Consider the following 14,885-nt stretch of genomic DNA (forward strand, 5'->3'; position numbering starts at 1 on the left):
GATAAAATATATATGAAGAAAACATTGCTATAATTTTAAGTATTAATAAATTAACATATAATAAGCCAGCTAAGGATTAGCTCGTACTATGTAAACTTTGAATATTAGAATAACGCACACTAACTGCAATAAAATAATTAGATGACACTAATGTGGGTAAGTGTATACTGTATGTGAATATAGCTTTATCTTTCTATCTTGCTCCAACGATATAGGAGTGAAGATGAATTTATAAAACTGTGATGTATGTAATTAAATTTAATTGAATAATGTTTGAGATGATGTGAAAATATTTAAAGAAACTCTTGCCCTTTAGTTAAAATCAAAACGATCCTACTTAATGCAGCTATTAAATTTATTCGCAGAATCACTCTTTAAGTTCAACTAAATCTAAGAAATTATGCTCATTAAGAAAATAAACCAAAAATTAGATACCTGTCATAATTATATAAGAAATTTTAAAAACGTTTTTATTTATAATTTTGTCTATGATTATTTTGTCTATGATTATATGCCTATTAGAGTTTGATAATAATCACCTAATATGTTGATGTGTGTAAAAGTATATTTAGTGCATTTTATTAGCTTAATATTTTAGCGAAACTATATTTAAAAGTTTTGTAGTCTATTAAACATAATAGGCTATTTGACTGGTTTTCAAAATCAATTTTATCTTATTAAGTAGATATTAAACAACCCAGTAATAGCTTGTTTTTTTAATTCTTGTACATATTTGCTGAAAAATATCAAACGAAAAGTACAACATTTAAATATCTCGCCAATACGCTATTTTGACAATATGGCGCTGCAACGGGGTCGGTGACGTCACTTGCCTGTAGTCTGATCTGTGGCACCTGTCGTTTACATACATTTGTTGCAAACAAAAAAAAGAAAGTGTTATTATAACAGTGATTTATGTAATAAAATAAGTTACAAATGGTGTGCAGTTCCAAAATGTACGAATACGTCGATAAATACTCCATAAAAACTATTCGTAAGTGTTCCAAAGAATGTCAAAGTGCGCCGAAAGTGGTTGCAACTTTCTCGGAAGGATTATTACATAGCGAATAGTACAAATATTTTCTCCTGTGAAGACCTTTTCGATGTAAGTAAACATAATATTTATATATTTTTAATAATTTATTACATTCTGAATGTAAATAATTTGTATTGATTTGAGGTTATAATACCACTAATGTTTTTAACAGAATGTCTTGTGCAATTCACTTCACTAGTAAAATATTTCTGCTGTTTTCCATAATATTAATTACAAATTGTAACTACAGACTTATGATTTCAAAAAGTATTACACTTAAAGGTCCTGACAAACTTGTTTGTTACAGATGGAAAAGTTAAGATATTCAACAACCTAAAATAAACAATGATAAGCCTACTGCTACTGCAATCGAAACTTGTACAAAAAGTATGCAAACTTAGTCTCTACAGCATACTGAAATTATTTCTACGCTTCCAGAGTTTTATTCCAATTAACTAAGACAGTAATATCATATAATTTCTAAATAATTTATAAATTAATTAATAGTTTTTTATTTCAGAATTATCCCAAAAATGTGAGAAAAGTATGTTAACAGAACCTGTTGTAATAGTAGAAAAATCAGTCCAGTGTCATTTTATAAATAAAGTGCGTACGAGAAGCAAGAGAGTGCAAACTAAGCCCCTAACAAGAGATACAGCTATTTCTCCTCTCAATACTACTGTTTTGTATAGTTATACTTCTCCATTGTAAATGAATTTATGCTTTTGCCAAAAAAGCCATCTACATCTGGTGCTATTAATATATAGAAAAGGATCAGCTTGGTGGATGATGTAAAATCTAATATAAAGAAAATCCTTTGCAACAAGATTCTTCCTGACTTACAGCTACTCCATCAAAGGTGTCTGAATCCAGTACGAACATTACATGGATAAATGAAGATGTTAAAAAATGAAATGTATGCAGAATACTTTGCACTTACATAAAAAAGCCAATGATGTATATTGGAATCCCTGTTGACTGCTATTTTTTAGTTCATTTAATACATAAACACACCCACATACCACATGAACATATATTAAATATGAATATGCTTGAAAAAAATTAAATTAAATAGTACTTTTTCTGACCTTGAAGATAATTTTTGAATGACTGTTTGTTTTAATTAATTTATATTTGGGAGTTTTAAATAAAACTATTCCCTTCGGTGAATAAATTAAAAAAAAAAAAAACGTTTTTTTATTTTTATTCCTGTCAACAAAGTCAATCAAAATTTTATAAAAAGACTGTCATCGTTTATAATATAACCTATAAAAATTATTGCTTGCGGTGAAGTTCATCATTATTTTATTTTACTTTTTTATGATAAAATTTAAATTACCGCTGAACTGTCATTATACTTTGCTGTTTTGATAACTGATTTTGATAATTCTTTTTTTGTTGGAAAGGAGATATCCCAAGTGTGGTACCATGATAAGGAAACTATAATCTGATGATGTAATCCTAGAAAAATCGAGAGAAACCCGCGAAAGTCGTAGTGACGACTAGTGCGTTTGTTAATTTATTTGTCTACTTGCGTTGTACGACACACTACTACTACAACTTGTCGATATAATTGGAGTCGTTTTTTTTTCGTTTGCGAGTAAACACAATTATTTAGTTCCGAAGCAAAGAAATCGGAATTATTTTTGAAAATTAATCCGACCATGATTGCGTCGACTTGGGGCAGGTTTCTGCTGTCTGCTTTTAGAAAATCGTTGTCCATGATAAAGCTGACAGAATTTGTAAAATATTGCAAATAAATCACACAAAAACAATGGATAAAATAGGATATTCTTTTAAAACACATTCGAAAGCATTTAAACACAACAAGCAGGTAAATGCGGTTACAGGCAAGTGACGTCATCATAAACTCGACCAATCGGGAACGTTCTGTGTCACGTGACATACGCTTAAAAAAATGAATTTGTATTTATTGATTTTTAAATTAATTATTTTTTTCAACTTATATTAATGAATAACCACTTTTAAACTCATAATATATACCGATAACAGCAATTTATACTTTATTTTTCACATTGTCAAATAGCCCATTTTATATTAAAAGCATTATAAATTCATGTATGTCATTTGTATTTATTTATTTTGTATTTGGATTTGTAGCATTTAAAAAAATAATGAACAATGTCTAAGATGAAATTAAATTGTCGTCAATGTGTACCTATTTACTTTAAAATTTAAATTTAAAGTTTTGATTTTTATACATTAAATTGAAACTAAACTACTGAAACTATGTAATTACCAAATAACATAAAATATAGTCTGGCAGCATTTAGTCTAATTGCTTTTTTCTTTTGTTCGTAGACTTGATATTGGCATATAAAAAGTTGAACTTTGTTTTCTAGTATAAAAAGATTACGTAATACTTTTTTTTTTTTTTTTTTTTATTAAACCACGACAACGATTTCTGAAATCAACTCGCCAAATTGGTGGATTTTTAGTTTTTAGTTACTACATCGATATTTACTTAAGCCCTGTTCCTATATTTAAAAACTCGTTTGCTTGCGAACCGTTCAACTTAAAACGTCGTTATCGAATTTGAACGTTTCGTAAGAATCGTTTTAATATAGGAATCGGATATTTAGTTATTAAGTTAGATTATAATATATTGAGGTAGTTTGTAAATTTGTAGTAATAAAAATGTAATATATGCTTTTAATATGTACTTGGTTACGGTATTATTGTGATAAGTTAAAGCAATTTTATTAGTCCCAGGCGTTGGCTTAACTGGCCTGCCGATCTATTCCGAAAGCTTGATTCTCTTTGGCATTAATATCTATGAATGACGGTTGGCATATAGGTATAAGTCTGGCGCGATATGTGTGCAAAATCATGCCAAAGAGATTGTTTGGCTGACACGTCACGAAGGGTCGTGGGTCAAATGTATTTTTTTATTATTATTGTGGTCATTTATTGGATATATATAGCATAGTATTAGCCATGTACATCTATAAATTTGTATCTTATTAGATTAGGCTAATTCTCGGAAGATTGTTAAGTTTAATTTCGTAAGAAATATATGCAGTTTTGTACTATTTTGTTCAGTTTTCTTTATAATTTAAAAATTAAATAAACAGTTTTTGGAATAGTGATTTATGTAAATATATGGCCTAACGAAATCACATCTAGTGTATTCGTTTGAATATATACGCTGAACATTGAATAAATAAAAATAAAATAAATAAAATTATAGATGTAAAGGAGATAATTTATCGGAACTGGAGTCAGAGTCGGAGTCGGAAGTAGTTCAGTAGTTGTAACATAAGAGTTGTTTCACGTTATATTTAAAGACAAATAAAAACTTTATTCAGTCACTATAATTTTAATTATAAAATAGTTAATTTAAATAAATAATAATATTTAATATTTTTAAATTTCGAAAAAAAAAATTCTTGTCAGTCACTCGTCAGACGTTGACAGATACACATCTTAAGCTCCCAGTATTTTAATCGCGATCCAATGGACACTACCTCAGAAGCAGCGGCCCAAGTTGTAGCTTTGTTGCAAGCGGGCCATAATCAACGGCAAGTCGCTCGTGAACTTAACATGAGCCAATCAGCTGTTTCACGAGTATACAGAAGGTTTCAAGAAACTGGTGGTTTCGTTCGGAGACCACAAACCAATAGACACTGGAGCACATCTGAGACGGACGACCGCTTCATTGTCTCAACTTCGTTGAGAAATCGTCATCTCACAGGCGTTGATGTGCAACATGAGCTCAGAAGGGTTCGAGGAATGGCTGTCAGTCAGTGGACAATTAGGAGACGCCTGAAGAAAGCCAATTTATCTCCTAAACGGCCAGTCAGAAACTGACCGCAACTCACAGTCAAGCCCGAATTCAATTTGCTCGTGAATACCTCAATTGGACTATTGAGCAATGGAGCTCCATCCTGTTGACTGACGAGATCAGAACGTGTCTCCATGGCAACGACGGAAGATACCGAGTCGAGGCGTCCAGGAGAACGGTTCTCGCAATGCTGTTTCGCTGAAACAGTATCATATAGCGGTGATTCAGTCATGATGTGGGCTGGAATATTATATGGGCGAGCGTCCGAGCTTGTTTTCGTGCCTGGTGGTGGTCGGAGTGGTGGTCTAACAGCTCGAAAGTACGTGGAAAACATTCTCCTCGATGATGTTGTACCTTATGCAGGGTACATAGAAGAAGATTTTCTATTGATTCATGATAATGCTCGGTGCCATACAGCAAGTGTTACTCGCCAGTTTCTTCAAGAGGTGTAAATTGAGACGATGATGTGGCCAGCCCTCAGTCCTGATCTGAATTGCATTGAGCATTTATGTGACGAGCTCAAACGGAGGGTGCTAGCTAGAGATACGGCTCCATCAAGCATCGTCGAGCTCAAAACTGCGCTAGAGGAATGGAATACGATACCTCAAGATTTTATCAAAAATTGTTAAAATCAATGAAAAATCGCATGCAAGCCGCTATAAAAGCTAGGGGAGGCAATACAAAGTATTGAAAATTTTCATTTTCTTATTTTTATCAAAAATATTTTTTTCATTCATTACTTATGTTGTTGTTTTCATTTTTCTTCATTTTTATGCATTTCTGTCAAATTAAATTTTATCAATAAATACTCAACCGATTTTTCTTATTAGGATAGTATTTTTTAAGAGAAAAGATTAGGCTTTCAAACAAAAAAAAAAAAACAAGAAAATCGGATAAGCCATTTTCCTAAAAATCGAACTTTTATACCCAATATACGGCGTGATTCGATTCAGTTGCACGCGAGTGTATTTTTCGAATCAACCAAAGGTGTAATAATAATCGGCAGTTCCGTGTTATCGGAACCCTAGTATTAATTATCAACCTTTTAATGAACTTTGTGCCAACTTTTCTCTAACATTGCTAAACTTCTTGATTAAAGCCTAATTAAAACTACAACCCTTTTCTGTCTCAACTTCGTAAACTTCCATTGCAAATACGTTCCCTATTGAAAATATCTCATAAACCTCATAAAAATATGGACAAATGCAGAGAAAACTCATACCGAATTATAAGAGACAGATCTATACAAATTTGGTCTACGTTTGTCCATGTTGTACATCCTTGTAGTTTATTTCCTTCCAAATTCTTCTTGTTTCCAAATTCCTCTTCTTTTCTTGAATTGATGGTTAATAGCAAATTATATATTTCATATCATCTTGCTCAAAATTTAGACAAACCCGACTGGGAACCTTGAAGTGTTTATAGAAGATCAAGGAGGCTTACAGAAGATCATAGTTAAATCATGTTGATATCAAGTTGTGTTATGTTCTTGTGGTGACTAGTGGTGAGTAAGGTATGTAGCCAGGTCCCTGGGAAAGGTTACGGATAGGCTTGGTAGCATGTTTGCAATGCTCTCGCTGTTGCAGGCGTGCATAAACTACATACGTACAAATTCACTTACCATCAGGCGGACCCATGCTTTTTTGTCACCTTCGAGTAATAATTTTTTTTTATTTATAAATTCTTTTATGATCAAAGTTATTGAGCTCATTTGGAATGGGCAAGAATTGAAAACAAGCTTTATACATGACGATTTTCGTACTCATCGATTTTAATTATATTTAACTGTGTTGTTTATAACTTGTTCTTTAATATAATAATAACCTGGGCTTTTACTTGCTTTATAAAATTATTTTTATAATTTTTTTTATCAACACATTATTTTTTGTTGTTGGGCAAATACGAATGTATGTTAAGGTCAATTCTATTTGTCGAGAACGAGCGGGAAACTTAAACGCGCGCGGTTGTGTTTTTTCTTGCTACTGCTAAAATTATTTTAAATATAGTTCAGATCAGGTGTAAAGTGTATATATTTAGTTATTTAGTTTTAGTTTTGTATTTAGTTTGTTTTTCTTCTATTTTCGGTAAGTTTATGTAAATATTTATAGAATGAACGAACCTCCGGACCCGGGTGGCGGGAATGATTTTAATTCTCAATATATTCCGCAACCTAGCAATTTTATTACTATTGATTACGATGAATCAAGTATAGAAACTGATCACTCTATGACTAAAAAGCCACTTAAGAGATCTCGTCTTCACAAAATTTGCAAACAATGTAATAAAAAAGTTAGAAAAAACGCGGGAAACCAAAAAGTTGGTTGTCATTGTTCGGAGTCTGAGAAATCAGATGAGACGAACAAAAATGAAAATAATAAAAATGTCCCCGTTTCGGTACCACAATCACAGCTCCAACCTGAGAACACTGTATCTAAAAATCCCATAGGCAGAAATATTTATAATGAAAATGACGTGTCTCCATATTTAATTCATGTTCAAAAAATTACAAAAGGTGATAACGATGGAACGATTTTACACCCAATCACATTCGGAGATTTCCTTATGAAAAATAAAATATATAATATTATTAACGGCAGCTTGAAAAAGATAGGACGAAACCGAATTTCTGTAGCATTTAATAATTTTAAAGATGCGAATTCTTTTTTAAATAATAGCCTGCTTCTTGAAAATAGTTATCACGCTTTTATACCATCTTTTAATGTTATTAGAATCGGTATCGTTAGGGGTGTGCCAATAGAATGGTCCCCAGAAGAAATTATAAAAAATATTTCTACACCTATTGGTTGTGGTAAAGTTGTAAAGGTTAGACGTTTAAATTACAAAACTGTTGTTGAAGGCGCTACTGTGTGGAAGCCCACACAATCAGTAGTAATTTATTTTGATGGCAGGGTCCTCCCAAAAAGAATCTTTATATGTTACAATTCTCTTCCAGTCGAGCTTTACATCTTTCCCACAATCCAATGCTACAAATGTTGTCGTTATGGACACACAAAATTGCAGTGCAGGTCTAAGCCTAGGTGTTTAAAGTGTGGTCAGGAGCACACATCAGAATCATGCAATGCCAATGATGATAATTATTTTTGCTGTTTATGTTCTGGCAACCATATGGCAAATAGTAAAGCGTGCCCCGAATTCAATAGGCAAAAATCTATTAAAGTACATATGGCTGAAAAGTGTGTATCATATGCAGAGGCTAATAAAGAGATACCAACGTCATACAAATCTTATTCAGAAGTCAGTAAAGAAGTAAATATTAGCCAAAATCCTAATAAATCATACAAAAAAACATTTATATCTAGACCTCGGGATCCTATTAAGCCTAATATAGGTTATGATAAAATTGCTCATAAAAATATAATAAAAGAATTTTCATTTAATGAATTTGAAAAAAATTCAACTCCAATAGATATTATTAACTCTAAAAATGATTTTGCCAAAATTTCAGATGTGCTTTCACTATTACAAAGTTATTTACAAAACAACAAAAGTTTACCGTCCATCGTTGCCCCTTTAATACAGTGTATCGTAAATATAATTCAAAATGGACAGTTCCCAGATAATAATACAGTGGAACGCCAGAAGTGTAATTAATAAAAAAAACGACATAATTTATTTATTAAATAATTATAAACCTTTTTTATTTTCTATCTCAGAAACTTGGCTTAGGCCAAGTAATAATCTTAGGTTTCGTAATTATAATACCATCAGAGAAGATAGACTAGATGGTTTTGGCGGAGTAGCCTTTCTCATTGAGAAAAACGTTCCTTTTAATTTAATTAATATTCCTGTACATAGTTCTGAACTTTCTATTTTAGCTATAAGTGTACATAACATATCTTTTGTGTCTGTATATATTTCTCATATTTCTAATAATATTTTAAATGAAATAAATAATATTTTAGCATCACTTCCAAAGCCATTAATAATAACAGGGGATTTTAACTGCCAGCATCAGTCCTGGGGTAGTTCAGTAAGTAACAGTTATGGTAAAAAGCTTTTAGATATTCTTGATGTAAATAATTTGTGTATTATTAATTCTGGAGAGCCTACTAGGCGGACTCTGCCTTTTGAAGGTAAAAGCGTGGTGGACCTAACTATTTGTTCACCACAGTTTGTGCCACAATTAACATGTTCTGTATTAAGTTCAACCTATGGAAGTGATCATTTTCCTGTAATCACTTCTTGTGCTTTTAATAATGTAAATATACCAAAACAGAACATAAAACTGCTCCCTAGATATAATCTTAATAATGTTACACCAGAAACATGGGAGCAATTTAGTAATAAAGTAGATACAAAATTGCTACAATTATTGTCTAATGATGCACTTATTGATGCTCCTGTTTTCACGCATGTCTTGATTGAAAGTGCTAATGAAATCTTCCCAGTGAAAAATGAAAGTTCTCATATTCCTAGTCCACCTTGGTGGGATAAAGATTGTACGGATGCTATAAAAAAAAGAAAACAGGCTGAAAAAAAATATAATAACAATATGTGTTTGGAAAACTATCTGTCATTAAAAAATATTGTAAACAGTACTAGATTACTTTTCAAAAGAAAAAAATGTGATGGTTGGAGAAATTTCTGCTCCTCCTTATCTCCTCATACTCCTCCATCAGATGTATGGAAAAAGATAAGAAGATTCAAGTCAGCATATAATACAACCCATTCTGTATCACTCCCCAGCAGTATAGCAAATGATTTTCTAGATAAACTTGCTCCTCCAACAGTTAACATAAATATTAACCTATTAGACAAAAATAGCATAGCAGACGAACGTGACGAATCTCCAGGATTAAATTCTTCCTTTAGCAAAACGGAATTAAAAAATGTATTATCTTATGTTTCAGACTCTGCCCCTGGACCTGATGGTATATATTACTCATTTATTTCCCATCTTAATGACAATAGTTTGACAATATACCTAAAAATAATAAACACTATTTTTCAGTCTGGCAATATCCCATTAGAATGGAAATGTCAACTTATTATCCCTATATTAAAAACAAACAAGGATCCTCTCCTCCCATCCTCATATCGCCCCATAGCTCTTTCATCAGTCCTTTTAAAAATAATTGAGCATTTAGTTAAAAATCGCCTTGAGTGGTTCGTAGAAAGTAACTCTCTTCTTTCTTCGTCCCAGTTTGGTTTTCGGCGAAATAAAAGCACGTACGACAATATAGGTATATATACTTCGGATATAAGATTAGCTTTTTCTGTAAATAAATTTGTGCTTTCAGCCTTCCTAGATCTGTCGAATGCCTATGATAATGTCATTGTATCAATACTAAGACAAAAATTATTCAGTCTTAAAATCCCCAGCAAAATTATTTCATTTATAATAAATATGCTTACTGATAGATCAATTATTTTTTACAATAATAACCAAAAATATTTAAGAATCCTCACCAAAGGTTTACCTCAAGGGTCAGTTTTAAGCCCCTTGTTGTTCAATTTGTATACCCATGATTTAGATTTAGCAATTGACAAGAATGTTGATGTTTTGCAATATGCGGATGACTTACTTTTATACATAAAAGGTAATAATATTGATGATGCGTCTGCGAAATTAACGGAATCTCTGTGTTATCTTAAACGGTGGTTAGATAATCATGGTCTCGATTTATCACCATCAAAAAGCTCCGTCGTTCTTTTTCATCGAATGCGTAGAGCTCCATTACTTCACGTGACTTATGACAATAGTATTATACCGCAAAAAAACCATCATAAATTTTTAGGTATTATTTTAGACGAAAAGCTTTCAGGAACTCCTCACTTTAATTTTATTATAAATAGATGTGAGAGAAATTTAAATATTATGAGATGTCTTGCAGGTGTATGGTGGGGTGCCCATCCTTTTTACTTAAAATTGATATATAACGCATTAATACGTAGCATATTAGAATATGGCACCTTCTTGCTAGAACCTGGGTCAATGTCGGGATTTAAAGCATTGGACAAAATTCAAAGTAAATGTCTTAGGATCATCTGTGGGGCCATGAAAACTAGCCCTATTAATGCTTTACAGGCTGAATGCTGTGACCCTCCTTTGCATTTACGTCGTCAATATTTGGCAGACAAATACCTTTTTCGCTGCCTTCAAGTCACTGATCATCCAATTATTGCAAAGCTCCAACAACTTGCTTACTTTGTTTCTAATGGTTCGTATTGGACAAATAAACCAAACCCGTGTTTAGTTACAAGTTATTTTAAATTGAAATCTCTTTCCGCTCCAATTCAAAGCTCTTGTAATTTACCAATTTTCTCTTGTTCATACAATGCCCTTATTTCTATTCCTAATGTTGTAAACTTTGACATAGAAAAAACAAATTCTTTTAGGGCTGATGAAAAATTTAAAAAAATAATTAATACACGATTTATCGATTATCATTATATTTTCACAGATACGTCAAAACATTTTGCCAATAGTAATGTCGGAGTAGGAGTTTTTCACTTTCAATATAATATTGTTCAAAAAATCAAACTCCCTCCTGAATGTACAGTATTCTCTGGGGAATGCTTAGGCATTTTAAAAGCTTTAGAATATATAAGGTTAGCTAAACTTAAAAAATCCATAGTTTTCACAGATTCATTAAGTTCTATTCAAGCTCTTGTCAAGAATCCTTTTAAAATTAAACAACAGCATCCTTATATATTTGGCATTAGACAATTATTAACTGAGTGCACAGAGAAAGGCATTTTAATAACTCTTGCTTGGATTCCTAGCCATTGTGGAATAGAGGGAAATGTTAGAGCAGATACTCTGGCTAGAGAAGCTACAATAAGTGGTGACCTTTTTCCATATAAAATTTCCTACCCAGATTTATTAACTTTGCCCAAACTTTGTATGGATAAGTCGTGGCAAGAGTCTTATGATCATAGTAGTAGGCAAAAAGGAACGTATTATTATAGTTTACAATCTGAAATTTTGGTAAAACCATGGTTTTATAATATGGATTTTAATAGAAAAGGCTGTAGCATAATATCGAGACTAAGGCTTGGTCACACTTGTTCTCCACACCATCTGGCTAGATTTAAAATTATTTCCAGTCCGTCCTGTTTTTGTGGTTATGAAACGGGGGATATTAACCATCTTTTATTCTCTTGTCCACTTTTGAACCGCTCCCGTTTCCTAGAGTCACTGATTGAATATAAAATTCCTTTTCCTACATCTATAAATTGTTTATTGTCTTCTAGAAAGTATGATATATATAAAATTGTATTGGATTATATATTTCTTAATAATATAGACATTTAATATACTGTATATGTTTTTTATTTATTTTTATTTTTTCCTTTTCATCATAAAATATATTATTTTGTTTCTTCCTATCCTGTTCTGAATCCTCTCATAAATTCCTCTTGTCCGTTATCCACAATTTTTAAACATTTTTCTTAATTCCTGCTCGTCATTGGCAATGCACCAACGTGCAGTCCATAAAAAAAAAAAAAAAAAAAATTCTATTTGTCACTGTCAGTTTGACAGTTGTCTGTCACAGCATGTTTCTGTTTTGGAGTTTCGCGGGTTTTCTGTTAACTTTATAAATTATTGTAAATACAAAAAACCTGTAAACTCATGTTTATATGTAACAGTGAGTTAAAATGGCTGAATTGCAGCAATTAAGATTAGAAATAAACAATGCCTTCAAACTTAGCGGCTTCACTATTCGTAGAGAAGCTAGTATATACTTAGCGGAGCAGCTGGTGTCCTTATCACAACAGGAAAGAAAGAAAAAGATTGATAAGTTACTAGCACATATTCTGCATCAATGTCTTTCACAGCCAGTTCTAGAAAAGCAACATATAGAAGTAGCTTACAAAGAATGCTCGTCTTCCGGTCTTGAAGAAAGTGAAACCGTTTTGAATATTATCGACGCATTCAGTGTTCCGAAGCTCAATTACGACAACGAGAGAAATAAATTTGTTAAAGATATTAGTGCAAGCAATAACCTGTACCCGGAACCGAAATGGAAAGCGCAATTTTTGATTGATAGGTACACAATGATCTGGCACAGAACAGCAAGAAACAAACTATTTGCGAAAGAAACGTTGCCATCAATGGAAAGTGAGAATCGGTTTCAATTACGCAAAATTGAGGTATTACAAAGTTCGTCAAGTAGAGTTGATGATGTTATAGTGCTGGGTTTTTTAGCACAGTTGACAGAAGGAAAATATTATTTAGAAGACCCAACGGGTAGTGTTTTACTCGATTTGACAGAAACAAGATATCACTCCGGTTTGTTTACAGAGAGCAGCTTTGTTTTAGCGGAAGGTTACTATGATGATAAAGTTTTACATGTTATGGGCTTAGTACTACCTCCGGCTGAAAGCCGATCTGCATCATTACCATTTTTCGGTAGCTTGAACACATTTGGAGGGAAATCAAAGACATTATTGAAGAATTCTCAAAATTTATTGAAAATTGAACAAGAAAACGAGGATGGGGTAATTGTTTTCATATCTGATGTATGGTTTGATAATTTAAAGGTTATTTCTAAACTAAAAACATTGTTTGCGGGGTATAATGATTTTCCGCCAATCGCAATAGTTTTTATGGGCGAGTTCCTATCGTGCCCATATGGGTATGAACATAGTACACAATTAAGAGCAGCCCTAATTAACTTAAGTGATGTTATTTTTCCATTTACAAAACTGAGGCAGTCGTGTAAATTCATCTTTGTACCTGGTCGAGGTGACCCCGTCGCTCCTAATATTTTACCAAGACCGGCAATCCCAAATTCAATAACGAAAGAAATTAGAGAAAAATTAGGTGATTCAGTCATATTTACGACAAACCCGTGTAGAATACAATACTGTACACAGGAATTCGTGATAATGCGGCAGGATTTAGTCACAAAGATGTGTCGGAACTCAATTCATTTTCCAGAAACTGGCGATATTCCAGATCACTTAACGAAAACTCTACTAAGTCAATGCACATTGTCTCCACTTTCATTAGGCGTTCAACCTATATACTGGAAACATGCTGATGCATTAAACTTGTATCCTATGCCAGATTTAGTAGTTGTAGCCGATCATTTCCAGCCGTATACAAGAATGTATCAAAACTGTCATGTTATGAATCCAGGATCATTTCCAAGAACTGAATTTTCTTTTAAAGTTTATGTGCCTGCCTCTCGAACAGTTGAAGACTCACAAATTCCCAATGATGAAACTTGAAATAAATTCAGACAACGACATTTGCTAATGTACCGCGGAAAAGTGAATTCATTTTAGAAAGTACTTCATACCACTAAATCTCTTACAATATGTATGTTTAATGTTGAGAATTATTAATAAAATCTGACATATAAGAGATAGTTGTTGTGGAAAAACTAAATAAAGCAGACAGTAAATTTTAATGGTTTAAAATCTATGGTATTTTTGTAACTGATAGTAAGTATAGAAATGAATTAAGGTTGTATTCAATACACCTAGAAATAAAAAGTGGATGAATAATTTGTGAGACATTGTTTTAAATTTAATATTGCACATTCTATGCTAATAACATCTTACACGTTTTAAGTTTTCATCAGGAGGTATTTTTCAAAACTAGTAGAGTTCACTCTTCCACGATTTCACACAAAATTGAAAGTAAAGTATTTTTATCAGAATTTATAATTAGGTCTTGGTTAAAAATTAGTTTCATTTGCTCCAAGGCTAACTGGAAGGAGAAGAATTTGTTTAAAAATATTTAAATTTAGAAATTAAAATTTTTGAAAATTATTTCCTGATTGTTCACACTACAATATTTTTTACAAGAAATGTGAAAATGTGAAGGATGGAATAAAAAACAAAATGTTATTCTATTTATTTATTTAATCTCTATTTACACAACAATATGTTTAATCTTACCTCTATTACTGCTAATAAAGATAAAACTAAATGAGTGTAAATTAAAACTAATTTTACACAATACCTATATCAATAAATATTAAAAAAATAATCTTAAGTTAGAAATATAGTACAGGTAACTAGCATTGTGATTTTTCATTTAAGAATCTATTGGTAATAATTGCGGTT

General features: G+C 31.9%; 2 protein-coding genes and 1 long non-coding RNA gene across 3 annotated transcripts; all 3 read left to right on the forward strand.

Annotated features, from left to right (window-relative positions):
- The first annotated feature begins 649 nt into the window (after positions 1-649).
- Positions 650-1,710, forward strand: LOC123664567. Its single transcript, XR_006744841.1, has 3 exons — positions 650-1,105; positions 1,344-1,499; positions 1,557-1,710. It is a non-coding gene; the product is annotated as an uncharacterized LOC123664567 (long non-coding RNA).
- Positions 1,711-4,513: 2,803 nt separating this feature from the next.
- Positions 4,514-4,867, forward strand: LOC123664395. Its single transcript, XM_045598941.1, has one exon. It carries the CDS (start codon positions 4,514-4,516, stop codon positions 4,865-4,867), a length of 354 nt encoding a protein of 117 aa, XP_045454897.1.
- Positions 4,868-12,113: 7,246 nt separating this feature from the next.
- LOC123664555 (DNA polymerase epsilon subunit 2) lies at positions 12,114-14,666 on the forward strand. The gene has a single exon (XM_045599086.1). It carries the CDS (start codon positions 12,465-12,467, stop codon positions 14,040-14,042), a length of 1,578 nt encoding a protein of 525 aa, XP_045455042.1. The 5' UTR covers positions 12,114-12,464; the 3' UTR covers positions 14,043-14,666.
- Positions 14,667-14,885: the final 219 nt, after the last annotated feature.

The sequence above is a fragment of the Melitaea cinxia genome, chromosome 22 (assembly GCF_905220565.1).
Source record: "Melitaea cinxia chromosome 22, ilMelCinx1.1, whole genome shotgun sequence".
NCBI classification, from domain to species: Eukaryota; Metazoa; Arthropoda; class Insecta; order Lepidoptera; family Nymphalidae; genus Melitaea; species Melitaea cinxia.